We start from the raw sequence: 27545 nt of genomic DNA, 5'->3' as shown, positions 1-27545 counted from the left end.
TTTTGTAATAGATGTAACCTGATCTTGGAGCATTCCTACAGAAAGTGCCCATCTATGGGATGTAAAGAACAGTGCCCAATAGCATGAATCCAGAGCAAAATGCTTTGAAGGTGAAAGAGATGGACCCAATTGCAAATAAGCTGTGGTTATTCCCTGGGCCTCTGGACACTAGATTTGTGTCTGGTATTCCCTGCCTATATCATGTGGCCAATAGCATTTTATATGCATGTGAGTTATAGGGACAGACTGAATTTGGGCAGGACTTCAGATCCTGAGTACGCAGTGTGATCAGGCCACATCCAGCCAAGTGGGCCTGGCTATGGCGTCCTGGATGAGCCGAGGTGCTGTGGGCACTACTACTACCTCCTGACTGTGTTCAGTGGCAGGAACTAAGGGCCACTAATCAATCCCTATCTATCATACCACCCACTGGCAAAAAGGCATTCTATGTAACTGCCAAGTTTCTTCTCTGGGAAATGGGAAGGAATAAGCATTTATATAGTGCCTACTATGTACCAGGTACTGTGTTAAGTGCTTTACAAATATTATCTCATTTGGTGCTCATAGCAACCCATTTTATAGTTGAAAAAACTGAGGCAAACAGAGGTGAAGTAACTTGTCTAGGGTAACATAAGTGTCTGAAGTTGTATTTAGACTCAAGCCTTCCTGACTCCATGTATAATACTTTATTCCCTGTATTACCTAGCTGTTTATAGCTATCAGAGAGCTAGTTATTTCATTCCCCTTAGGCCCATCCCTTGAGAGTGATAACAACTTTTTTCATTGGTCTAAAATTTTTATAGGGCAGCTAGGTGACATAGTAGATAGAGTGCTGGGCCTGAAATCAGGAAAACTCAATTTTTCTGAGTTCAAATCTGGTCTCAGATACTAGAGAGCTTTGGCAGTTCCCTTGACCTTGTTTCCCTCAGTTTCCTTATCTGTAAAAAGAACTGGAGAAGTAAACAGCAAACCACTCCAGTATCCTTGTTAAGAAAACCCCAAATGGGGTCAGGAAGAGTCAGACACAACTGAAATGACTGAACAATTACGAGGGCTTCTGTGTGTAGATTAGTTATCAACTCTAGCTTCACCTTACTTTGGAAAATTATTCTTTTCTTTATTATATTCCATAATTAGTTAAATCTCCACTTACAGACAAAATAAATATTTCACCAAAGTGGCAATACCATAGTTAAACTTCTAAATATCAATGAGGTCCAACAGTAAATTTGGTTCAACTGTTCACTCAACCAAAAGATTGAATTCCCAAACCCAATATGCTAGAGAAACTTACTTTCCAGTCTAGGAATTCCTTTACTTCATCACCAGAATTGGGCTTACTACAGCCTTCAGTTCAGCTTGGGTAACACAGGTCTTGACCCTCTCTTGGTTCTGACTTAATGCCTCCTTGCTGCCATGACTTCTGAGAGCTTTGCTGTTCACACCACTCACTTAGGATCTGGACCCTCCCTTAAGCTTTACTTTATCCTTACAATCTGCCAAATGTGGGCATAAGATTCCAGACCATTTTAGCATCCATAAGAGTGAGGGGAATTTATGTGGTTTAATAACATTGGGCCTTTCATCTTTAAATTCCCTATGCTCCACTCTGACTTTATCCCCATGGGAAAGATTCTATAATCTCCCTAGGTGGGCATGTTCTGCAGTCTCAGTCCAGTTCTGTTGTGCTTGGAACTTAGTTCAAACATATTAGACTATCTCTCCCTCCCTCTATAAAACTGTCTCTCCTTCCCAGCTTGCCCGGTATTGTTAATGAGATCATCATTTTCCCAAGCCCTGAGGAGAAACAAGTCTACTGCAACCTGCTCCCATGTCCATCTTGTCAATAAGTCACTCTTCCTCCGCAACGTTTTCTCCCATTGGACCCTTCTCTTTTTCCACATCCACTACTCCTAGCCCAGGACTCGTCTAACTCATATTCACATGAGATTGCCTCTATAGCTTCCAAGCTGGACTGCTGTATGTCTAGTCTTTCCCACACTTTGAGGAGCATGCAATGGTATTTTCTCAAGAACCTAGAATTTTTCCCTATAGCCTATTAGATATTATCTAAATATTTCAACTTAACATTTAAAGCACTTTGTTAACTGATGCCACTCAATGGCTCCTTACTTTAGTATTTAGTACTCCAGAAGGTCTAACTACATTAAACATTGGCTGCATGCCTTAGTCTTATCCCTTCTCTATACTCATATGGCTACCACATTATTTCAGGCCCTCATCACCTCTTGCCTAAAATGTTGCTGTTGTTTCCTATTGGTCTTCCTGTCTCTAGTCTCTCATCTCTCCAAGTTATATCCTTCATAGCTGCCAAAGTGATATTTCTAAAACATTGGTATTACTACATTATCCCCTGTTCATTGAATACTGGGGGTTCCTGATTACCTCTAGGATAAAATAAAAACTCTGTTGATTAGTATTTACAACACTTTACAACCTAATTAGATTAGAGGCATCTAGGTTGCAGTGGATAGAATGCTAGGCAGGGAGTCAGGAAGACCCAAGTTCAAATCCGGCCTCAGACACTTACTAGCTGTGTGATCCTAGGCAAGTCATTTAACCGCTGTTTGCCCTAATCTACTGGAGAAAGAAATGGTCTCAACCACTCTAGTATCTTTACCAAGAAAACCCCATGGATTATATATGGGGTCACAAAGAGTCAGTCAGACATGACTGAACAACAACCTGATTCCAACCTACCTATGCAGCCATATTATACATTAGTCCCCTACACACACTTTACAATCCAGCCAAACAGGACTTCTTGCTGTTCCTCATACTTGATATTCTATCACTCATCTATGTAAACTGTCCCCCATGCCTGAACTCACTCCTTCCTCATCTGCCTCTGAGAACTCTGAGTTTTCTTCAAGGCTTATCTCAAGCAACACCCCCTGCATGATGGTGATACCTCCAATTAGATTTTTTTTGGGGGGGGAGGGTAGACTTGTGTTTTATTGCTACAGGGAACTTCTGGTGAAGTTATCTTACCAACATCTGCTGACAAGTAGTCTGCAAATTATAGTCTTAGAAAATCACCTGGGGCACTAAAAAATCAAGTGACTTTAGGTCACGTAGTCTATATGTGTCAGAAGTAGGATTTGAACCCAAGTCTTCCTGACTCTGAGACCAGTTTTCTATCTACTATTCCATGTGGCCTCTCTGATATTTATTTTTAATATATTTTTATAGACAGATATATACATATGCGTATATGTATGTGTGCATTATGTGTATATATCTGATAGAATATTAATCTATTTTCAGTCAATAAAATGTAATTACGTAGTCAAAAATTTATAAATTTTTTTTACATGTAGATATAAAGAGTATATGGAAGCTTTATGGGTAGACAGACAAACTACATCCTAGAAAATTGTTGGTGTTTGGGATGGTACAAACAAAGTGACTAGCTATGAATGAATGCCCACTGGTGATTACTGGGCAACAGCAATCACAGTCCTTTTGGTGATGGGTATATTTTTATATATACATATATATATATACATACATACATACACATAGACATATATATATATGTGGGGGGAGGTTATGTTGCCTTCTCAAATAGAATGTGAGCACCTTGAGGACAAGGGGTATTTCAATTCTCTCACTGTCTCCTTAACAACCAGCATAGTGTCTGATACTAGCAGCAGTTTAAATAAGTGCTTATTGATTTTTATGTCTATTTTTTTTGCTCATCCTTTCCTTCCATGCAGCATGTCCTCATATCCCCTTCTCTGCCAAAGGATATCCTTTACTTCCTTGCACAAAACCTCTTCCAAGAACCCTACTGGTCTAGCCAACTGACTTCATCCCATTCCTTTCCCCTCTCTGTCCTTTTGATTCATTTTATATGACAGAGACTTGCTTTTGCTTCCCAGATTTAAGTAAACAAAACCAAGTCAAGTCAACAAGTATTAATGAAGCACTTAGATTGTTCCAGGCACTCTGCTGAGCTCTGGGAAAGCGGAAAGAAAGACAGTCCCTAACCACAAGGTACTGACTGACATTTGAATGAGGAAACATAACATATAAATGAAAAAGTGGGGAGTGTATGGAGGTACTGGGCCCAGAGGCAGAGTAGAGAAAGTGTGGTGAATCAGTCCAGCAGCTTGGAAAGGAATGGTGACATGGCTAGCCTGGGCTCCTCCTTAAAATGGAGATTCTGGGAGGAACCAGAACATCAAGGGAGAGGTCACAGGATCAAGTGCCTAACAGAACTTTGCTCGGCACTGGAGAAACAATGATAGAAATGACCCAGGCCCTGCCCTTAAAGGGTAATAAGGGAGTGAGGGAAAGGACAAGTATAAAAATAATCAGGATATGAAGGAGAATGAGATAAGTGCAAAAGAGAGAGGGAAGGCCAAAGGGATTATATGATCACTTTGCAATATGTCTCATCTCCGTGATTACTCAGCAACAAAGATTGAGTTCTCTTCTGTTTTATTCCCTAGGTTGATTCTTATGCCACAGGGTAACAAACAGCATTCAATAAATGCTTTTTTTAATTAAGTAAGGAGATTTTCTATTCCAGGTATCATCCCTGAATATAGATAAGAGGATGAAAATGGAAAGTCAAGAAAACTCAAAGGGAGGACATTTTAATGGCTAGCTATGGAATTTGGGTTTTAAATAAAATTTAGAAAGATGTGGAGAGAGAAAAGGGCACTGGTAAAATATCCTTTGTTATTTTATTGGTAGGGACCATAGGGCAGCATGGAGAGGTAGACTAAAATGACAATCACCTATGTAGTGGTAAAACGATAATTACTAACACCAGGATTTCTATACTCTATTTGAGAACTCATGGGGAGAAGGTGGATAAATAAGAAAGTCTTCTCCTTCCCAAAAAGCAGAGAAGTTTGTAGCTACTTCTAGGCCCTCAGCAAACTCTCTCCGTCTTAGAGATAGTAACTGGATCTCGGGTTTCTTTGGAATAAAGAACTCTCAGGTTAGGAAATGCCCTCTCCCAAAGCACGTCATTACCTTCTGTGCATCTCAGAGCCATAGAGAATCGTTCTAGAGCAACTTGCCCAGGGTCACACATACACTACATGGCAGAGGCTAAACCTGAATCCAAATCTCAGTTTCAAGGCCGTCTCTCTATCCATCATACACACACCTTAGACAACATCAAGACTGGGACCATAATTGAGTTGGGGGTGGATGGAGTCTAAAAAAAAATCACCCAATCTAAGAGTTCATAATCATTTTTTTGGTATGTGTCGTGGACCCCTTTGGCACTAGAGGGAAGTCCATGAGTCCTTTCTCAAAAATTATCTTTTAAATGCATACAATCAAATACATATGAACACAAAGGAAACCAATTATACTGAAATAGTTATCAATATATATATTTTAAAAACAGGTTCAGGGATGACAGGTGAGGAACCTCTGATCTGATTCAACCCCTTCATTTTACAGATGAAAAAGTGAAATGACCTGCCTGAGGCCACCCAGCTCATGAGCAGAAAGAGCAATTAGACCTTAGATTCAGCACTTCTGGTTCAGCCCAACTCACACGGTCCAACCCATTGTTCTACATTCTCCCTACATCCTTTGCAAACTTGACCTGCCTTTAAATGCTTTAATTTTGATTTTAAAGATTTCTTCAATGGGTTACAATTTTCTTCAGTAAAAAAATAAAGCTTATCTCTTTCCTTCCAAAGCTCACTTAGCAAGGCCCAGGAAAAAAAAAAAAATCTGAATACAGATCATAATAATCCCCTCCCAACCTCTCTCCCCCCCCACTCTTGGTCTCTAATTCTTATTCATTGCATCCTTCCACCTTTGAACCCAGGGCAAGAGGGGATACTCACAGGGTTAGAATGCAGCACGGTGAAGAACTCTGGGCTTATGAGAAATTTCACGGGCGGAGACTGTAACAGTAATGTCAGCCTGGACCTGGAGGTAGAGTGGGGCAGCACATTCTCCCGTCGAAAATCTATTAGGAACAAATAAAACCTTTCAAGAGAACCCTCTTATGCTGTTGGACTACTTCTGTCCCTTTGATCCGAAGCATGAAGTAAAAAGCAAAGAATGTCTGGCATTTCTTTAAGTGCACTTGGACTTAAACAGAAACTTTTATGCCATCAAAAAGGCTTGCCTTTGATCTAAATTAATATACTAAATCCTAACTGTATTTGATAACATTAAAATAGAACAGCTTCTTCTTTTGCAACTAGTAAGTTTTTTAAATGAGTAAATTTTTCTTTCCCAACCATCCAGATCAAACCCAAAAGTAAGCATGTCATTTGGGAGTATGTGGCCTCTTTCCTAACCTTTACTTTTCATAATCCTAATAGAAAGTTCAGAAAGTTCATCTACTATAGCTTTACCATTTTGTTGTTTTAATGATCCATGTCATATAGTAAAAATGATAATTTATTTACCCAATAAATAAGCTATAGTCTCTCAGGAATCTTTATGCCCAGATGGCTCCTCACCTGCTAAGATTCAACATTGCAATTGACTCTCACCTGCATTGGACTGATGGAAGTCTGTGTCCTCTCCAGCTCCATCAATGGCATTTGTGTTTTCTTCAGGCCTTTCATTAGTCATTGTCCTGCGTATACTTTGATACCTGCCATCAAAACCCTAGAGTTACATTGTGCAGACCATAAAATAAACAAAAATTCATCTGAGTTATTTCACAAGAGCAAGGAGACATATGCACTGTCTATACAACCATCAACTCTTATTTTTTTAAGTCTCTTTGCAATTAGATCCCCAGTTAAATTAAGTTTATTTGTCCATTACTTCCTAGAAAATTTCTTGGTACATTAGCTAAATCTAAGAAAGCATGGTATCATTTAATCAAGGAAAACTAAATTATTAAATGTTTGAAGTGGAACTTCAGCTCTCTTTTTAGCTTCAGTTTTTTTGTAAATTTACAGTCAAAAAGAAAAACCAAAAAGAAAAAATTCAAAAACTATAAACAAAAACCAAAACCCAGTATAAAACTGCATTGTGAATGAATGCTTTATGGAATAGGAAATAAAAACAACATACTACTTGAATTTAAAAGGGTAAACATATTTTTATCAGAGTTCAAAACTTTTTTTTAAATTAAAATTGTAGTCTTTACTGTTTCCCTCCATTTTTCAAATGAACATTAGTTAGCTACTTACCTTCCTTTGCAAATAACTACTAAACACACACACACACACACACACACACAGCCCACAGTGAGGTCCATCAAATTAAGAGTTAAGGCAGTGACTTAATACTGATATCCAAGGACAATGAGACAACCATCTTCCCCAGTTATCACCACCCAAAGAGTGACAGCCACGGTGGCCATTCTCACCTACGATTTAGCTGCTCCATTTGTTGTATAGAATTGGATCTCTGAAGTATCTGTGGGGCGGGGGGAGCAGTGGGCCTCTGCCAGGTGGTTGTTCTGTTCACATGATCCACATAGAATATTCTTCCATGGCTGTCGATCCGAGCCTCCCAATCTAAAGAGCAGCAAAGTAACAAGAATTTTTAGGTGGTAAGACTATAATTGTGTTTACTGAGTTCAGCACGTGTTTCCTAAGACTTACATACTGTAATTTTGTGTTTCTAATCATATACCTCCTTGTATAACTTCCCCTTGGAGATTCCAGAATCTTTTTTTGGTGACAGCTTATTAAGTCTATCCTAGCCAGGACACAAACTTTTTAAAGTATCTCCAAATTTACATGTCTTTCCTTAGAATAAAGGACCTGGAAATTCAATATTATGTAGATAGACATCTTACATATAGTTTCCATTATTATTCATTTATTTTTTTTAACATTCTTTTCTTTTTAAATTTTGAATTCCAAATTCTCTCCTTTCCTCCCACGCTCTCACCCACTGAGAAGTCAAACTACAATGTCACCAATTATATAACATATATATAGTACATAATAATGGCTATGTTTAAAAAGCTGAATCAGTATGTGCTTATATGTTATAGTACATAAATTGAGTAATGGTTTCCTTTATTTGTATTCACAATTATTTTATTCAAAGAGTCTGTAAATCACTAAATTTTCTAGCCCTGAGGAAAGACCAATAGCTAACCACTGTAGGTAGGACCAACTTCCCTACAAATGTTGAGTGGTTCATCATAGAATTTCATTACCAAAAGGACTGTGATCTCTGCTGCCCAATGATCATTCAGTGGGTATTCATTCATAGTCTAGTCACTTTTCTCCATCCCAAACAGCAACAATTTTCTAGAATGGGGTAATTTCTCTATCTATCTGTAAAGTTTCCATATATTCTCCCTCTCTCCCTTCAAAAAAAGATGATGAAATTTTGCTAAGCAATTATGCTCTCTTTAACAACTCAAAGTAGATTAATATTCTGTCAAATAACCAACCCCCTGCTCTGAAAATTTATGTGAAAAATTTGCTTACTAAAATATACACATAAAATAAAAAACCAATGTATGGTATATTTATGTCTTCCTAAGATTTGATTCCCCCTCCCAATTTCTTTTTTTTTAATCAAACCAAAGAATAGGATGACCTCCTCTTCCTTCCTCCTTTTCCCTCTCCCTCTCTCCCTCTCCCCCCCTCTCTCTGTCTCTGTCTCTCTGTCTCTTTCTCTCTCTGTCTCTGTCTGTCTCTGTCTGTCTGTCTGTCTCTCTCTCTCTCTTCAGATAAGGACCACTCAAGACTGGCTGCAGCCTATGTACTGGAGAAAGCTAAAAGTAAAGGCCTTTTCCTAAAGAGAATATTAATAGAATACTAACATAATCTTACATACTGGGCTTTGAATCAAACAATTGGAAATATTCTTACTCTACTGTGTAAGAATACCTGTGTTTTCTTCAAATTTCACCTTTTTAACAATGTGCAGCATGTGGTCAGACTAAGAGGCTATGAGGTTGATCTCAAAATAAAATTAATGGGAAACAATAATAATTAACACAGGCTAGGATGTGCATTTCCAAGGATCAGATAAGTAATGCTTAGAGATGTTTGCAATTCCCTTTAGATCTGTTACTTTTATTAACCATGATAATGCAATCCTATATGTGTATATGATCCTTTATCATTTACACGCACTTTCATATACACTTTCTCATTTGGTCCTTTTAATACATAACTCTGTGAGAATATTTTTTGCTCCCATATACCAACAAGCCTTAGAGAGATTGTGACTTATGTAATATTATACAGATAATAAGTACAAGAATCTACAACATACTACCTCATCTCATTGGCTGTCATTTTATATTTTAATATGGTGGTAATAAAAATATTTATGAAGATGTTTTCCCTTTTTGGTTCAAACATTTACCCCTAGAGAGATAGCCCAGGGGAAGTCGTCTTCCCAATGAAGATTTCCCATAGATGAAACCTTAGCATAATCATTGCCAATCCTAGCATGAAGGTTTTCTAAAATTATAGCAGATGATGGGTACTTTGAAGATGTAATGCTCAGAAGACTGAATTATTTGAGAAAGTAGTGTTCAAATTACTAAGGAGATGTATATATTAAGGCAGGCAAAGTTGATTTTAGTTGGGACACAAATGAAGACCAGGAGAATTATGTTATATAGACCAAATAGCTCACAGCCCCTCTATTTTTGAGGAAATTTAGAGGTCCTTGCCTATCCTGTACTAAAATGATCTTGATAAGCACTGAACAGAAAAACTGCCTAAAACTTTGGAAATCAGGAAATTCATTTTCCAATAAGCAGTTCTCTTACAGACATATGATGATAAAAATAGACAAGAAGGTTTGAAATTCTAGACCCTTACATTTATTTATTCATTCTGCCACATTTCAGAATTGGACATTTAACCACTGGAAAAAATATGATTAATAATATTTGCAAAGTTAGCCAGGATATATTCATTTGTCTTTTTGGACTTATGAATACCACAACGGCCATTTTACTCACTACTTAATTTAATTCTTTTGAACTATTAACAACCAGCATTTACAAGGTATATTACACTTATAAAATGCTTTCACATACTTTTTTTTTTTTTTTGGAGGGCAACTGGGGTTAAGTGACTTGCCCAAAGTCACACAGCTAGTTTTTGTGTTAAGTGTCTGAGGTCACATTTGAACTCAGGTCCTCCTGACTCCAGGGTTGGTGCTCTATTCACTGCGCCACCTAGCTGCCCCTTTCACATACTTTTAATCTCACTGAATCTAATAATCAGCACAGAGCTTCATGTCCTTATGGTGAAAAAAATCTGGGGACTCTATTCCAGCTGAAGAGAAGATGTGAATTAGTCAGAGATAGGTAGTTTATTGTGCAGAGGAGTAAAATAAAGTAAGTTTGAGAAAAGAAATTCCCCATTTGGGAAAGAATTTAGAGGGGACACAACATAGAAGGATAGGATAGTTATTGTTGGATGGCAAGAACACTTATCAGATCAGGCTCCACAGATAATTCCTAACTGGACTTGAATTTAGGAATTGGGCAAAGAGACAAGTTGATTGGGAATTTGGAGATGAAAGTCATTATTATGGTTTTGTTTGAACATAATTACTGGTAAGCTTAGACTCTGTTTCTCGGTCAAATTTTTTTTAATACACAGAACATTATAATGGAAAAGAACTTTAGAACTATTTTACTCTAATTTATGCATTTTACAGATGACAAAATTGAGTCCCAGGGAGATTTAAGTGGTTTGGCAAAGGCTACATAGGAAACTGATGGCAGGGCCAAGACTCAAATGTAGGTGTGACTTTGTTTGGATCAATGAATGATCTCTAAGAACCCTCCTACCTTAAATATATATGATTTTAAGTTTTCTTTGACTCTCAGACAAGTGTTCATTCCACAAATCATCCCAAATAGCTCTCTGAGGCTTCTAACCATGAAACAACAGCAATAACCAACTCTGCTGAATCAACGTAGTATCCTTGTTGAATGTTCCTATAAAATACCTTTCCCCCACCATGGCTAAATAAACCACCATTCGTTAATTGAGATACTTAGGGGGCACAATGGACAGAGTATTGGGTCTAGAGTTAGGATGATCTGAGTTCAAATCCCTCCTGAGATATATACTAGCTGTGTGACCCTAGTCAAGTCACTTAATTTTTGTCTGCTTCAGTTTCCTCATCTGTAAAATGGAGGTAATAATAACACCTACCTCCCTAAGTTTGTTGTGAAGATTAAATGAGATAATATTTAGAAAGTGCTTAGCAATGTACTTGGCACATAGTAGGAACTTAATAAATGGTATTTCCTTCATTCCTGTCAAATGACCTATGGACATTTCATTTTCTTCTACTATTGAACCTAAACTACCGTGGCATCAATGTGAGTCAGACACAGTCAGTCAATTGTAGAGTGTCACCGAAATTTCTTGTTCCTATAGGTTTTATAGAGGGTATCTGGAATGCCACTGGTTCCTTAATTATTATAGTAGGTTTGTGCTCTGTTAATTAGAGAATGGGATTATCTAATAGGTTAATATTAGATTCATTCTAAACATAGATTTGGGAATAAGACTTACACTAGGAACCTCCTTTCTTTACAGATTAAGAATGGGGGAACTGGGAAGTACTGAAGAGTAAAACAGGGATAGGTTTTGGATTTGTGGTTTCATTGACATAGAAATCTTCCCCATGAGGGAATGCCCTCTATCATTTTAGGTCAGTCAGTACTTTTTTCTAGAATTTAAAGTCTTAGAGCTGCCTAGAACACTGGGAACTAAAGTGACTTGTCTGAGGATACAGAGTCAGCATTTGTTAGAAGCAGAAAATCAGTAAAACCCTTCCTTTAATGGAGGGAAGGAGTAGGTCAATATGTTCTAGTTTATCTTGGTGGCAGCACAGTTGAACAGGCCCAGATTTGAGGCAGAAGATTACAGTTCTACACTTAACACTTCCATGGACTTGCTATTTAAATTTGGGCAAATCACTTCACTTTTTCTAAGTCTCAGTAATAGAAATCTTTCTGGTTCTTAACACGTAATTCTATGATTCTAGTGTCAAAATGATCACAATAATATAAAGAATGATTTCCCATCCTGCCCTTCCCCCGAATCACCATATAGAGAGATTAAGTACCATGTGATTTTTTACAACTGAAATTAGACTTGTGGATTTTGGTGGCAGAAAAGAAATATGAGAAAACATCTCCCCCCTACTATTTTGCAGGGATCAGAGTCCATGGGTAACTAAATGCACATTTTCTAGATGTAAAACACATCCATTACCTAACACATCAATTCTTTCAAGATGGCACCTGATTTGAAAGTTATTTGAATCCTACCAACTCAGAGAAGAATGAATATTTATATCGTAAGTAACAGAAGTCATCTACAGAAATACAGCAGTACATATGGCCAACACTGTTTAAAATAAGTTCAGGATAGATACATTAAAAGCCAAAACAAATTCCCAGAAGGAAATGAGCTTGCCCATTTTTTCTATCCCTGTTTTTGTGATACACCCAAACTAAACATTTGTCTCTATAACAACATTTTAGTGGCTTCCCTGGACCTGCACTGTCTCTAGTCACCAGCTTTCAGAATGAGAAGGCAATTCTTACTCTCCCCACACTCAGATTAGAGAATCCCCTCCAGCAATTTCACTGTGAAGTACTAGATGGTGGTATAGCATGTAAACCTGAAGCTTCCTTATATTCTAGGAACCATTAGGACATCTTTCAAACAGTAGTTGGAAGTAAATACATGTTTGTCGAATTGAAGTGGCTCATAAACTCATAGGCACCAATATCTCTATTCAAGGTCAGAAGTAGGATAAGATTTTTGAGACCAAAATGGTAGACTATCTTCTCAGCTTGCTATGAGTCAAAGTTTGACATTTCATACCTGATACAAGGAAGTGGAGAGCAGGAGGGAAAAAACTGCTTTAAGTAGCAAGATACCAAGCGACTGCATAGCCAAACAAGGAAATAGAACCACAAGCAGTAGCACGTTCAAGTAGAAAATGAACTCTTGAAAGCATGAGTTAAAAAATCTTTCGGGAACTGTTGTGAACTCTTCAGGGTCTTACCCAGCTACATGTTAGCATGTAAACTTTGGACAAGGGGACAAGGAAGTGATTTTCCTGTAAGTGTAAAAAAAGGGGAGGGGGTAAGTTAGTGCATCATGGTGATCAGCACTTTCCCATAGAAGTTCTGAGATATCAAGCATCATCGATTGTGACAGCAGGGAGTGAAGGAAGGAAAGAAGGAAATAAGCATTTATTAAGTGCCTAACATATGTCAGGCACTGTGCCAAGTGCTTGACAAACTCATTTGTAAAGCTTCATTTGATCCTCACAACAACCCAGGGAGTGAGATGTTATTATTATCCTCAATTATGGTTGAGAAAACTGAGGCAGGAAGAGGTTGTGACTTGCTGGAGATCACACTGCTAGCAAGCATCTGAGGAGGGATCTGAACTCACATCTTCCTGACTCCAAGTCCAGCACTCTATTCACTTGTGCCACCAGCCACCACTAGAGAGTGGGCTGATAGCAACCTTTTATAGAAAACTGGCTGTCTGGGTACTCCCTACTTAGGAATTTCTCTCAGATCTCAGACTCAGACAATGGAGTCTTACAAAACTGCCATAGTAATTCTCCTTCAACTTAGAGAATTGATTGATATCTGTGTTGGATCCATGTCTTGCGGTATATATTTGACTAGTTAGACAATGGATCTGTTTAAATACAGCACAGGAAAACCAGGCCTTGATAAAGCCCATTGGAATTCAAATGGAAATTACCTGACAACCCTTAAACCCAAATCACTCTGGCTCTCACTGATTGGTCAACAACGGGTCCCAATACAAGTCTCACTTGGTCATTGTTTGGGTTTTGATGGCTCAGAATGGGTGCACATAGCAATTGTTTCTGTTCTGGCCAGAAACTCTAAGGGTCTTCCCCTCCCAGTTTAATTTTTTTTTTTCAAGTAGGCGAACTAGGCCATTTTTTTATCCAATTTCTTACCTAGCCTTAAATATCTAAAAGGGCGTTGACTCAGGCAAACTGAGACCTGGGAAAGACCTTAGTTTTTTTAAAAAGGCCAAGGTCTCCCACTGCATCTGGGGTTATCTCCAGTTGTTTGTATCTTGCCACTGGACTCAGATGACCCTGAAGGAGAGAGTGAGACTCTTCCCAGCTCTGCCTCACTTAAATCTAAGTGAATTGCAATTCAAGATATAACCCTCCTTATGTCATTGGTCCTCTTCCAGAACAAAGGACAAACAATATATTAAACACACTTTCAGTCATAATGGAGTCTGGGGGCATGGACTTCAAGGGCCATGCTATAGAAGCTTGAATGCCTTAAGAAATTTTGTTAAGTTGAAGTCTGCCCTATAATCAAAGAGGCTTACAAGACTATAAAATATTTTTTGTAAAAAAAGTAGTTCAAGTTAACACTCTGCTTCTAGATAAGCATTTAAAAGGGAAATACACTATCTTCATTTACCTTCATCCATCAACCCTGGTACTTCCCTTTTTAATTTCAGATCAGGTAATACTAATAAACTGACATCCAATACTGGCAAGCAAACATAATTGCTGATATCTTAATCTGAGCCTCTCAGGATCTCCTTAAGGTGGTACATAATGGTAAGGCTGGAGTTGGAAGAAATGGTTAGTCATGCTAGTGGGACTGGCCAAGTAGGAGAAGGGAGAAAATTCATTGGGGAGGACAGAACAGAGTTAGCAAGAACAGTCAAATGATGAAAGCAGACAGAAAAAAACTTGATGGGGGTAAAAGAAACCATGTGAGTAAAAAGAGGAAAGAGTTTAATGGAAATAGATATACTCAAACTACAATATGCAACATACTTAAAACTGAGATAGAGCATTGATTTGAAAATCATACCTCTTACGTGGTTGTATTCCTGGTGCTCAGCACAGTGCCTGGCACACAGTAAGTGCTTAATAAAATGTTTATACCGACTATTCACAAAAATCTTAGAGGTTTTTTTCTAACACATTACCTCACAAAATGAATAACCATCACCACTGCCAGGTTTGCAGAGAATTCACTAGCATCAAACATTTGTTGTTGTTCAGTCATTTTTCAGTCATGTCTGACTCTTTGTGACTCCATTTGGGGTTTTCCACTCATTTTACAGATGAGGAAACTGAGGCAAACAGGGTTAAGTGACTTGCCTAGGGTTATATAGCTAGTAAGTGTCTGAGGCCAGATTTGAATTCAAGAAGAAGAAACTTCCAGACTGGTATTCTATTCACTGTGTCACTAGTATTAAAAATGGGTACATTTATAAAAAGTCATTTTAAAGATTTTAAGGGCTCACTCTCATTTAAAGAAATCATTTTTAAAAGTATTTTGAATTGTGCTCCTGACCCTGGACATGTGGGACTTTAAGGAAACTACCTATATCATGCCCCTTTCCCAGATCTACCTATTCCTGAAAGACACAAAATTTCACAAATTCACATGATGCCTAGGCTCCAACAATATGAATTAATAAAAAATCTTTACTCATAATTAGCCAAAATTGTTCCCCTTTGAGGTCTAAGCTATTTTCTTCTTTTTAACTTTACTTAAAGCTAATAAAAGTAACTGACATTTTGTTAGAAAAGAATCCCTCCAAATGAGTCAGGTAATAGAATCTTTCCTTTCTAGTATGTTTCAGAGGAAAGAACACTGTATCTAGGGTCAGCTGACCTAGCTTAGAGTTCCATTTCTACCACTTACTGCTAATATGACCTAGAACAAGGCATTTTTACCTCTTCAGGTCAAAATTTCCTTATTTCTAAAACGAAGAGGTTGGACTAAATTTCTAAGGTTTTCTGCCCCTCAACCCCAACTCTGGTCTTATGATATGTTACACTTAATACAATCTTTATAGCGTGGCAGACTTTGAAAACCACAAGGATAAAAATTACAAATGTCAGATTTGGCTAAGAGGATATCAGTTATCTACATAATAATAATTAGAATAGCTAATATTTACTTAGTACTTTAAGGTTTACAAAGTACTTTACAAATATTTGATTTGACCCTCACAATAACCCTGAGAGGTGAGGGATGTTATTATTCCTGTTTTATAGATGAGGAAGCCAAGGCAGACAGAAGTTAAGTGACTTGTCTGCTTATTTAGGGTCATAGAGTTAACTAGTAAGTGCCAGAGGCAAAATTTGAATTCAGGTCTTCCTAACTCCAGGTCCAGCACTCCATTCACTGTACCCTATCCTTATTGTATCGAGGTTATGGTAACTAGAGTTACTTATTAATCCGACTTAAAAATCCATGTACAAAACACAAAACAAAACAAAACTAAAAGATTGTTTCCTGATGTTCTAATTTATCTTGTTCTGAAATTGCATCCATAAATCACTCAGGAATATATTTTTTCTTTTTCAATGTAAACAATAAGGAAAAAAATTTTCCATTTGCCATTAAAGACAATAGTTTAAGGCATTAAACTAGTATTTTGTGGAGAAAAGAGGACAAGAGAAGAGAGAGGCGAGGAAAAAGGAAAAGAGAAGAGGGGAAAGAAGGAAGGGGAGGAGAGGTAAGAGAATAGTTATTTAAAAAGAATACAAAACTCTTCCAAGTTGATATCAAGGAAATTTCCATTGCTATGAATAATAAATAACCTAAAGTAATGATAACATACAAGCTTTGTTCACTACTTCAAATGCAAGCATAGTCAAATTTTTCATGCCTTGATAGAGTTCATATGGCACTATTCATCTTTTGTCTAGACAGTACACACACAGCATCTATCCAAGTGTCTGTTTAAACATGTGTCACATGGTATGGTGCTAGCCTGTTGCCTTTTGTTCCTTTTTTTACATTTTAATCTATTTTTTCCTTTTGTTTTTAAATAGCAGAGATTTGAGATCATCGCCCTCCTGCCAAAAACACATGGAAAGCAGGGTAAGGAGAGAGGCTGATTCATCAGAAGAGAAAGCACAGAAGATAAAGGGGTTGGTCACTGTATTTTTAGAGAAGCAATGTTTGCTGAACTAGAACTTTGCTGGTGGTACTTTTAAAATTCCTTCCTAAATGTTCAGTGATAATGTTTTGTCCTTACACAATTCCATTCCCCTAATGAGCCCCAGGAGTTTTAATAGTGTATTAAATTCTATCTGGATTATGGTTACCATGGGCCTCATTCACTCATTCACTGCGAAAATGTAGTTTGTGTTACCACTTCCCAGCATCCATATATCTCAACCATCTTTCCTTTATGCTGTAAGTATTTCTTATTCCTCTCCATAATGAAAACAACAATAACAATAACAAAAGGTCCCATTTCAAAGTCCTAGTTTCACTTGCTACCTATCATTCATTACTGTGGCCCAGAATGGGTCATAGATTTAAAGCTGGAATGAGTCTACATCTCCCTAGGAAAAATTATATAACATTATTTGGAGGCTAACAAACTTCATTAAGCATCCAAGAAAAAGAACAGATTTCCATTCTCTTCCAAATGTCCAGACCGCCTCCATCTGTTCAGTTCAGAATCACTACATTATTATTCACTCGGCACTCACATTGCAAGAAAAGCTTCAAGTCCTAGCCTTTATCTCAATAGTAAATACCCTGCTTCTTTCTCTGAGCTTAGGGCCCCCTGAAGCGGTGTCTGAGATCACATGTACAGGTCTACCCTGTTATGTTATCCTTGCAGCTGCTTCTACCTTGAACCCTTTGATTAAAAGGTGAGCCCTTTAGTTAACAGGTCCTCACTTGGTGGCAGAGCCTCGTCCACCCTCTGGTATCGGCTAACATCCTGACGTACTGACGGTAGCGATCGCAATGGCTGGTGGCCGTTGGCTTGAGAACCTAGGATTAAAGGTAAAAAGTTATCTGGGTATTATCTTTTCCTTTCAGTGCTGAAATACCCTGTAAAATGTACTTGATTTTTTTTCCTCCCTCTAATTTTATCTCCTAGATACAGACTTGGGTAAACAGATCTGCATGCTTATAAAGTAGAAGTGACCCTACAGAGACATGCACATGCGCCACCTCCCATCACCCAAAGACAGGCCTCTATCCCAACACTTTGAGAAGCTTTAAAACCATAATTCTTAACACAGAGTGAATAGAAGTGGAAGAAGGAACGAGGTGAATCATTTAGGTAGGAATCAAATAAACTTCAATATAAGCTACCTTTTCCTAGGAAAAAAGCCAAGGTAGAGTAGACTTTTGCTATTTTAGACATCTGATGAAAGTTTTCCTTTGATTTTTCTAATCTATCAATAATAGAACATTTAGAAATGTCCTATTCTACTTTTGCTTTTGGGAAAGCCAAAATTTTATTTGCAAACTGAGGTCTTAAATTGCCTTTTGGCCAACATACTAGCATTATTTATTCTTCAAGTGTAATCATGCTCAGCAATCTGGCTGACATTTCTTGTGCTGCAGGTGGCAAGAAACAGAGAAATATTTTATGCAAAGCACATGCTTAGGCTTTCATTTCCAAGGCCATATTTTTACAAAGAGATAACTTCATGGTTCTTGAAAGGCTCTGAGGACTAATTACACTACTATTGTAACCAGGCTGTTTGTTTCAGATTAAACCCTCCCTGTGCCCCCCTGCCCCCCTCAATCCCCATAATATACTGTCTTCCTCCTAATTAAAACCATTGCATATGGTATGACTTGAGAATTTCCTTTGACAGACTAAGAAATTCCTAACCATTTGGGGGAAATTTCTCTATACATAGCCACTATATATTTCAAAGTATCATTGTAGTATAGATAACCCTGAGTTCTCAAAGGCTACCCTAGTGACCCATGATCGCCTTCCAGTCCTACCAGTTGGAAGGGCTTTTGAGCATGAGTCTGACAAGGGACTGTGTGCCTGCCAGGTCAGTTTAGAGAAGTTTATCATTGACTGGTCATGGGATGATAAACTGTGTCCAAAACAATTTATGGAGATTATTTATTAAGGTGTGTGGGAGAAGAGAGGGAAAGCAGTGAGGTAATTTTTTTTTTTACTGAAACATCACAAATCAGAAGTAACATATTGAAATAAATACTATGCTGCTTTAGTCCTATCTTTTATGTCATATATATGTATGTATGTATATGTCCTATGAACAACCATTAGCCTTTTAAAGTCAACAATAATAGGCAAACTACTTGCAAAAAATAAATTTAAGAGGAAAGGATTCTCTGAGTGGATATATTTCAGTGAAAATTTTACTAATTACCCAATAGTTCCACTAACAGCATTTGAAAATCATCTGCCCCTGTTTTTTTTCCATTATTGTTACCTCCAGTAGCTCCTTCAGCCTGAGCAGTGGCCCCCTCACAAGCTTCTTGGGTGTCTCCGGTGTCTTCTTCATGTGACTCATTCTCTGCAGTAGCCTGAAGACTATTCCTCCTCTGCCAGATTTCCCCCATGTCCTCTCCATCAGGTATGGCCGGCATTTCTGCCACCTGCCCTTCCTCCTGACCACTGGGTACCCTTACCACAGGCAAAGACCCAGGGGTGCATACAGAATCTTGTGACCCTACAGCAGGCCCACTGTTGGCTGGTGATGAAGCACAGGCTCCTTCTTCTTCTTCCTGCGATGAAAAGGCTGGAGTTTCAGGAAACCGGGCACTCTCCAGAGAAGAGCACCTGGTATCCACCGAAGACAGTTGTGTGGTAACGCTCTCATTGCAGGAACTATCAGCCCCTTCCACATCGCTCTCTCCCTCAGGCCTGGTACTGGCCTCACTGACGCTCTCCGTCCGGGCAGGGTCGCTGGGCTCTGTTTCAGATGATACCTGGGAAGGTTCAGAGCCTTGGTCAATAGACTCCGTTTCGCTAATGGCCCTTCTGTTCTCTCCTGGCATCTCTGAATTTCCTGGGTCTCTCTCACTGGTAGGCTGGTCACCCTCTTGAGAGTCACACAATTCACCATTGCCCTGTTCTGCACTTGACTGAGGTTCCTGGCCATTTTCTCCTTCTTCTACAGCTGCATCTGAAACTGAAGAGCTGTCAGGAACCTCTGGAAGTTCCTCCACCTGCTTATTCTCCACAGAAGCAGCTTCAAGGGCTGGAGCTTCCTCCCCCTCGGCAGGGTTGGTTTCTGGTTTTGCCTGACTCATTGAGCTCACTTCTTCAGTTCGTGAAGCACTACTAAACATTACTAATCCCCCTTCCTCTTCCAAGGAAGAAGGATAGCCTAGATCTTGCTGAAACTCATGATCCTCTTCATCAGAGTCAATATGAAGCATGGCATTGAGTCTGGTATCAGTGGGGAAACTACTCCTTAGTTTGGGAGAAGCTCCAAGGGACCTCTCAGCACAGGCAGATGTCCCAGGCCTGGAATGACCATTGTGTTCAATGGCATCTAGATAATCATTCAGTGAATCCTGCCGTCCTCTGGGTGGGGAGGTCCTGGAAGAACTAGAGGTTAGTTCCTCTGGGTCTATTTCCATAGTAGAGCTAGTCCTAAAGGAATGCTTTGGAGTGCCATCTGGAGCACTTTCCTCAGAGACTGGACCATTAGAACAGACTGGAGGGGAGTCGTGATGTCCCCCTGGCATGTCCTCATCATCAGAGGGACTCCCCAGGTCTCCGTTCACAGAATTCACTCCAAGGATGGTGCCAACTGCTTCTGGCGAAGCATCTAAATAGAAACACAACATTTGGAGAGTAAATATAAGGAATTAGTTTGCCCTAATCACAGGGCATGTCAGCAGAACTCAAGTAACCTTTATTGAATTCAGTTTAATTAAAGAATCAATGGAGGAGGAAAGCCCACAAAGTCTGTTCTCATAGACAATTCATTAAACTCTTAGGACCAGCTTGTTTCCCCTTAGTTTGCACAAACATATAAACAAAAATCAACTCTAGATCAGGAGTAAAAGACATAATGACATCTCATACTTTACAGAATACAATGTCTAAGACTTCCTAGTTGGCCCTTTAATACAAAAGGAAGACCACAGAAGAAACTACTCCTAAAGCAACCCCTTTAGCATTTGGGAGTCCATGAAAAGTAGAGACAATGTACTTGGCAATGGAATTAAAATACTGAGGGTGACTATTAGCACTTTGTGGGGGGTTCATAAATTAAATCTTGCCCAATAGAAGAAGATTGAATAGTCATAAAAATTTAATTTTTCTTACCATTTACATTGGCCATATATGTTAATGGGAACATTTGACCATCTCATTGGGGACTCTTCTCATCATTAATGAGTTGTAAAGGTTTTCCTACATACTAAATTCACTTAGTATATGTCAAGGCAGGTTGATAAGACAGCTGATATTTGACATTTGAAATATCATTGGAAAAACTACATCCTGATTTCAGAAGACAGGCATGACCCAGATGCTTTTGTGAAGTGGATTTTAACATACGCCTTGGTAATGTCAGTAGTTAATTTCTTCTGACAGCTCCCTTTCTTTGATGGAACTGCACAAATACACAAAAGGATACTTTAAAGAAACTCAAACGTTTCCTCTAATAGCCATTTACCCACACAGATACCTCACCTTCATGAATAGAAGATGTAATCTCAACTTTGAATTGGAGATACCCACTCACATGGTCAGCTGGGAGCCTTCTGCCAAGGTTGTAGCTGAGCATTTGATCACTGCAAAACAAACAAACAAGGAAAAAGAAACTAATGGTGTTTTTCAGGATCTTTTACTCTCCTACTATAAGTTATACCTCAAATTCTATAATATTTAGACTGTTTCCCCTAACATTTTTAGAGTCATGTGTTCATAAATCAAAGGTTCAAAGACTGGTATATGTGACTACAGTACTATCAGATTTTTTTATGTGTTATCACTGAGTTTCAAATTGAAAGGCTAAAAGAAAATCATGTTGTGGACAAGAGAAATTGTTGATAAAAATAGAAAATACAACACAGCACGAATATGGCATTTCCTTAGAAAAATAATAGATTATTTCCCTACTGCTAGTTAAGTATTGGTAAGGTCTGCTGAAAACTGCTAGCTGCAAAACTGTGAAGGTTTTAGTTTTTTAGTATATTATAAAATGAGAATGTGCCTGGCTAATATTACTTTAACACTCCATATATTCAATAAGGAAAAAATTAAAAATGATTATATCTTATATGGCACAATCTGGGTGGCAGAATGGAAAGATCATTGGACTAGAAGCCAGAGAATTCATTGTTAATAAATTCTGGGATCATAGAAAAAAATCCCTTACTTAACAACTTTATTTAACCAATGCCTTACTTAACGAATCAATCTACCAAGCAAGCATTTACTAAACAATTCCTATGTGTCAGGTACTGTGCTACGTATTATGGAGAGAAATACATAGCATAAAATATCCCAACTCTTGGGGGCTTAAATTCTAAGACATGACATACAGATGCACTATGTCCCAAAAGTCTTAATGCAGTTGTAAGCTTTAATCTACACAAAAACTTTTGGGAAACCTTGTATAAGTGTACACAGATAACTTAACTACAAGGTATTTTAGGAGGGAAGGCATTAACAATTTTGATTCATCATCTGTAAAATAAGTAGGTTGGATTCAATATTATTTTCCACTTCTATGATTCTTCAACATCCAAGTCCCATATATTCATACCAGCTCTGTGCTACAAATAGGGAACTTTTATTTTAGACTCAGCTTATTCTTAAGCAAAGAAAATGGTCAATAAACTCTCATCCTACCAAATTATAAGCATTTCTGCTCTCATACTGCCCTCTAATGGATAATGCTAAAGAGGAAAAAAGTGAACAAATAGAGCCATGTATCATTTGGGCTACATTAAAGAACTTACCTAAAACTAACTGATTAATGGTATTTTTAATTGTTCCTTAAAGTCTTTTTCCCTATGCAGAACTTTAGTCAATAGTAATGATAACGGACATTTACCTAACATTTATTGATTGGTGCAGAGTTAGAAAGGGAGGCAAGAATGTGGGGAATACTACAGCAGAGAATTCTGGGTAGTGAGTGTCTGGGTCAGGTGGTAAAGAATCTTCCTACCTCTGACCTCTATACTGACCTCTCTATTATTTGTGATGGGCCTGGCTACCAAATGCATAATAATAATAATTAATAATAATAATAGCATTTATATAACACTTTAAGGTTTGCAAATTGCTTTACAAATATTATTTGACCCTCACAATAACCCTGAGTGGTATGTGTTTATATCACTGCCATTTTACAGATGAAGAAATTGAGGTAGACGGAGGTGAAGTGATTTTCCTAGGATCACACAGCTAGTAACTGAGGCCACATTTGAACCCAGTTCTTCTTGACTTGAGAACCACCACTGTCATATGAAATCGTAGGTTCAATCTTAGAGAAGAAGCTCTCATTGTAACAGGGGGCCACAGAATGATTAGATTTTTCATTAAGCAAAGAAAGACTTCTGTAGAGAGAACCTGCTGGGTTCATAGACTCATGATTTATAGTTTTAATTTTATGGTGCATGCACTCCTTTCCACCATCCTCCACCCAAATTCATCCACTACCTGAAATGGTTGAGGTACCATTCATTTTTGCTAAAAGGAAGATTATCTGGTTTCAAAGAGAGGTATTATAAAACATAGTGGCATTTAACTGAGTCTCTCTTTTGATGTAATTGGAAGAATTCAATGCAACAAAAAGGGAAAGCTTTAGAGAAAAATTAGGCGACAGCCAGAATCATTTTGCTGAAGGAAACAAAATGGATTTCTCTGTTTGGGAAATAGATGAAATTGAGAAGTTATCCTGGACATGAAAATTTGATTAGTTTAGAATTTATGACAACCTAGACAAAAGTTCATCTGTCATAGTTAGAGGTTTCAATACCCAAGAAATCAAATGAAGTTATAGGGCATGAGAGTTGAGGCCATCAGGGAACTGGGAAACTGAGTTGTTTGAGAGGCCATCATTATTCATAGTGAAGTGCCATTATATTGTAGGATCATTGATCTAGACTTATGAGGGACCACAGAAGCCATCTAGACCAATCTTCTTATTTTACAGCTGAGGAAACTGAGGTCCAGGAAAGTTGGACCTTACTTGAACTACTGCAACAGTTTCTTTCTTGATCTCCATTCCTCTTTTTTTCTGCTTCCTCAAATTCTTCCTGTAAGATTTCAGCCAGACTGATATCTACTTTAGTCATCACTCTTTCTTTAAAAATCCTTCAATGGTTCCCCATTGACTGCAAAAAAACAATCCCAAATTCACTGACTGATGTTAAAGGCACCATTTTGGCTCAGACTATACTTTCAAACATAAAGTTGAGAGTCAACTCTATGAAAGCTGACATACCTATAGCTTTGCCAGACTCAAGAAGACCGTGAAAGGCAATAATATCTATCTCTGGCAATGGAGTGATTAACCAAGGACAACATGTAGTAAAAATAGGGGATCAGTCAGAACAATGACTTGGGTGAACTTTTCTCAACTTGCTGCCATAGATATGAGAAAGAGCTACTGAACCTCAGACTTTCTATTCCGATTGTATCCTTGTCCATCCTCTCCAGTCCTGGGTAGTCCTTCTTCTCAGGTCCCTAGCACATCTTTGCTCCTAATAGCCACTTCCAGTACCATCACTCAGTAACATCTCCTCTTTTGAGGTTCATTCCACATATCTATACTAACTTTTTAGAATTTGTGTACTCAGTGATCAGCCTCTCGGTCATTCTCCCTTATTTCTTTAAAGAATTCAATTTCTGCCTCTTGTGTCTTCTCCAAACCAAGCCCAGTCCTCATAGAACACAGTATATTGGAAATAGCATTGGTTCTGGAGTCAAAAGACATGGGTTTGAACCCTACTACATGTGTTGGCAAATCATAACCTTCCCCAGATCTCAGTTTCCTAAGCTGTAAAATTAGAAGATTGGTCTAGATGGCTTCTGTGGTCCCTCGTGAACTGATGATCCTATGATATAATGGGACATTAGCATAAACACCGATGTCCTCTCAAACAACTCAGTCTCCCAGTTCATGACATCCTCAGCTCTCATGACCTATAACTTCCTTCAATCTCAGCTACACACAGGTCATTCTTTATATCCCATAATAGCTCATTGCTGAGTGATTATTCTTTATCTTAAAGACTTAAATTCCCCTAAATGGTCATAATTTCCTTTTCTATTTTTCCCTTTAACTAGATCTTCACAAATTTGTGTTTTGTCCTCATTATGATTTTGATTTTCCCTATTTCTTCCTATTATTACAGTCCATCAAACCTCCTCTGGAATCATATTCTTCCTTTCACCATGTCAGTATCACAGTTGACCAGTTCAACTACTCATTGTCTTTTACCTTTGCACCTCTAGTCACCTTGTTCTAGCAGTGCTGAGGACTTACAAAATCCCAAGCCTGGGTCACCGACACCAAATGCTTCTCTTTTCTTACTGATGACCATTTGAGGAAGTCACACAAATGTACTACTGGTCCACTACTGATGTATATTATTTGCTCTTACAAATGCCCAACAATCCTTTCATTCTTCTCTAATGGACACTCTCTGGCAAGGCTATTCGAAACCTTCATTTCTGTCCTTGAGTCCCCTACAGCACCCACTCCTACCTTCCCCTCAGCAGATGACATCACTTCTGACTTGACTGAGAAATTGAGTTCATCCCCTACTCAATCCCCTTCAAATCAGTATTTCTAAAACTGAACTGATCTTCTTCTAAAATCATTTCCCTTTCCATACCTCTCCAACTCTCCTAACACCACCAACATTTTCTGGGTCATCCATGCTTGAAATCTCAGAATCACTTTCAGCTCCTCTCTTGTTCCACTAAGCCCTGCCAATCTAACTGTTGCTGCCTTTTAACCATCTCTTCCCTTTTAATTTCCACTGTTTATGTCCTAGTCCAAGTCTTTATCACTTTACCTGAACTACTGCAACAATTTCTTTTTTGATTTTCATTCCTCTTCTTTCTGCTTCCTCAAATTCATCCTGTAAATTTGTGGCCAGATTGATATCTACTTTAACTGTCACTCTTCAAAATCCTTCAATGGCTCCCCATCAAATGTACAAAATACAATACAAATTCTACTGTCTAATATTAAAGGTGTAATCTAGGCTCAGACTATACTTCCAAACATATGGTCAGCTGTTCTCTCTTCTCTACTCTAGAGGTTCTGAACTCTTTTTTTGTGTGATGTACCCATTGGACCTTCTAGTAAAGCTTATGGACCCCTTCTCTGAATAATATTTTTAAACACATAAAATAAAAGAACATGGGGCAGTTAGGTGGTACAGTAGACAGAGTGCTGAGTATAGAGTCAGGAAGACTCATGTTCCTGAATTCAAATCTGTCCTCAGATACTTCCTAGCTGTGTGACCCTGTGCAAATCACTTAACTCTGTTTCCTCATCTGTAAAATGAGCTAGAGAAGGAAATACCAAACCACTCCAGTATCTTTGCCAAGGAAACACCAAATGGGGTCACAAAGACAGATACAACTGAAATGACTCAACAACAGCAATAAAAGAACATAGGATTATAAAGGAAAATTATTATATTTAAATACAGTTACCAAAATATTAAAACAACAACAACTAAAAAACAAGTTTGCAAACCTCAGATTAAGAGCCTGTGCTCTAGCCAATCTGGTTTACTCATTATTCTCCAGTACATATTAAGCATTTCCCACTCCACCCATGGTCATGCAATTTCCCCTCTCTTATCCATGGATATGAATCAGTGATTCTTCAAGGATGAATTTAAGACTTCTTTTCTTCCATGAAACCTTTCCCATTTCTTGGTTCCCTAGTGATGGTCTCATTTACTCATTATTTATTCAGTGTCAGTTATATACAAAATACTTTGCCAGGTTCTAGACTTATCCTCTGCTCTAAAAATCTTGTATCACTTATTGTTGGTACCCCTCCTGTGACATAGCACATGCTTTCTTGTGGTATTCTCCTTTTTCTGTGTATGTCTTGTCTCCACAGAGATGTCAAAAGCTCTTTGAAAACAGGGATCACCTCCTAAGCGTCTTGGTATTTCACTCAATGCCTTTCACAAGCAGGGATCCAATAAATGTTTGATGATTAATGTGATGGTCATCATGACCCCTGACCATATGGATCAACCATTCTATTAATGATTTGTTCTTTCTCTTTGATGTTAAGTACATAGACAGACAGCAGTGACAGAAGCTTCCTTCTATTTTTGAATCTGTTGATAATAACTAAGTTACATCAATTATTGCTTGTATGCCCTAATGTCAATCTAGGGCTCATCTGTACTTATTGGTGAGAATTTGTGATGGGATCTTCTGTCCTATGATATAAGATGAATACCCTGGGTCCCTTGGATCTGGTAGTCCAGATTTTGCTTTATCTTGCCAGAGCTCAGACCCCCACATCACTTTCCCAGATACTCTAGCCCGACCTCCTCTACTTGAACCATCACCTTCTTCTCCTCCTTTTCTGTAACCTGGACTTGACCCCACATGTCTCAGTTTTGATAGGTAAGCTTTTTTCTTAATTCAATGAGGCCTAGTACTATGGGCCACACCACTTTGCTCTCTGCTCCATGTTAGGCTGCAGCTCCTGCAGGCCCCAACCCTTTTTAGCTCTCCCTTATGTGTTGCCTTTCCACATTAGAATATGAGCTCCTTGAAGACAGGGACTGTCTTGCTTAGTGTAAAACCTGGATCATAGTAAACACT

At 38.3% G+C, this 27545-nt stretch overlaps 1 protein-coding gene across 2 annotated transcripts in view; it reads right to left on the bottom strand.

Moving 5' to 3' along the window:
* HECW2 (HECT, C2 and WW domain containing E3 ubiquitin protein ligase 2) overlaps positions 1-27545 on the bottom strand; it is a 449194-nt gene that overhangs the window by 117094 nt on the left and 304555 nt on the right. For both annotated transcript variants that reach the window (XM_069070166.1, XM_069070167.1), the window contains 6 exons: positions 21414-21514; positions 19195-20541; positions 17663-17758; positions 7334-7484; positions 6504-6607; positions 5844-5968 (listed from right to left, as the gene is read on the bottom strand). In XM_069070166.1, the coding sequence (XP_068926267.1) occupies positions 5844-5968; positions 6504-6607; positions 7334-7484; positions 17663-17758; positions 19195-20541; positions 21414-21514 (1924 nt within the window). The remainder of the gene's footprint in view (positions 1-5843; positions 5969-6503; positions 6608-7333; positions 7485-17662; positions 17759-19194; positions 20542-21413; positions 21515-27545) is intronic.

The sequence above is a fragment of the Petaurus breviceps genome, unplaced genomic scaffold, assembly GCF_028583685.1.
Source record: "Petaurus breviceps papuanus isolate PSGF00001 unplaced genomic scaffold, PetGlider_PUasm1.0 90804, whole genome shotgun sequence".
NCBI lineage: Eukaryota > Metazoa > Chordata > Mammalia > Diprotodontia > Petauridae > Petaurus > Petaurus breviceps.
Note: the sequence above shows the minus strand (reverse complement) of the source record. Positions and strands in the feature narration are given on the sequence as shown.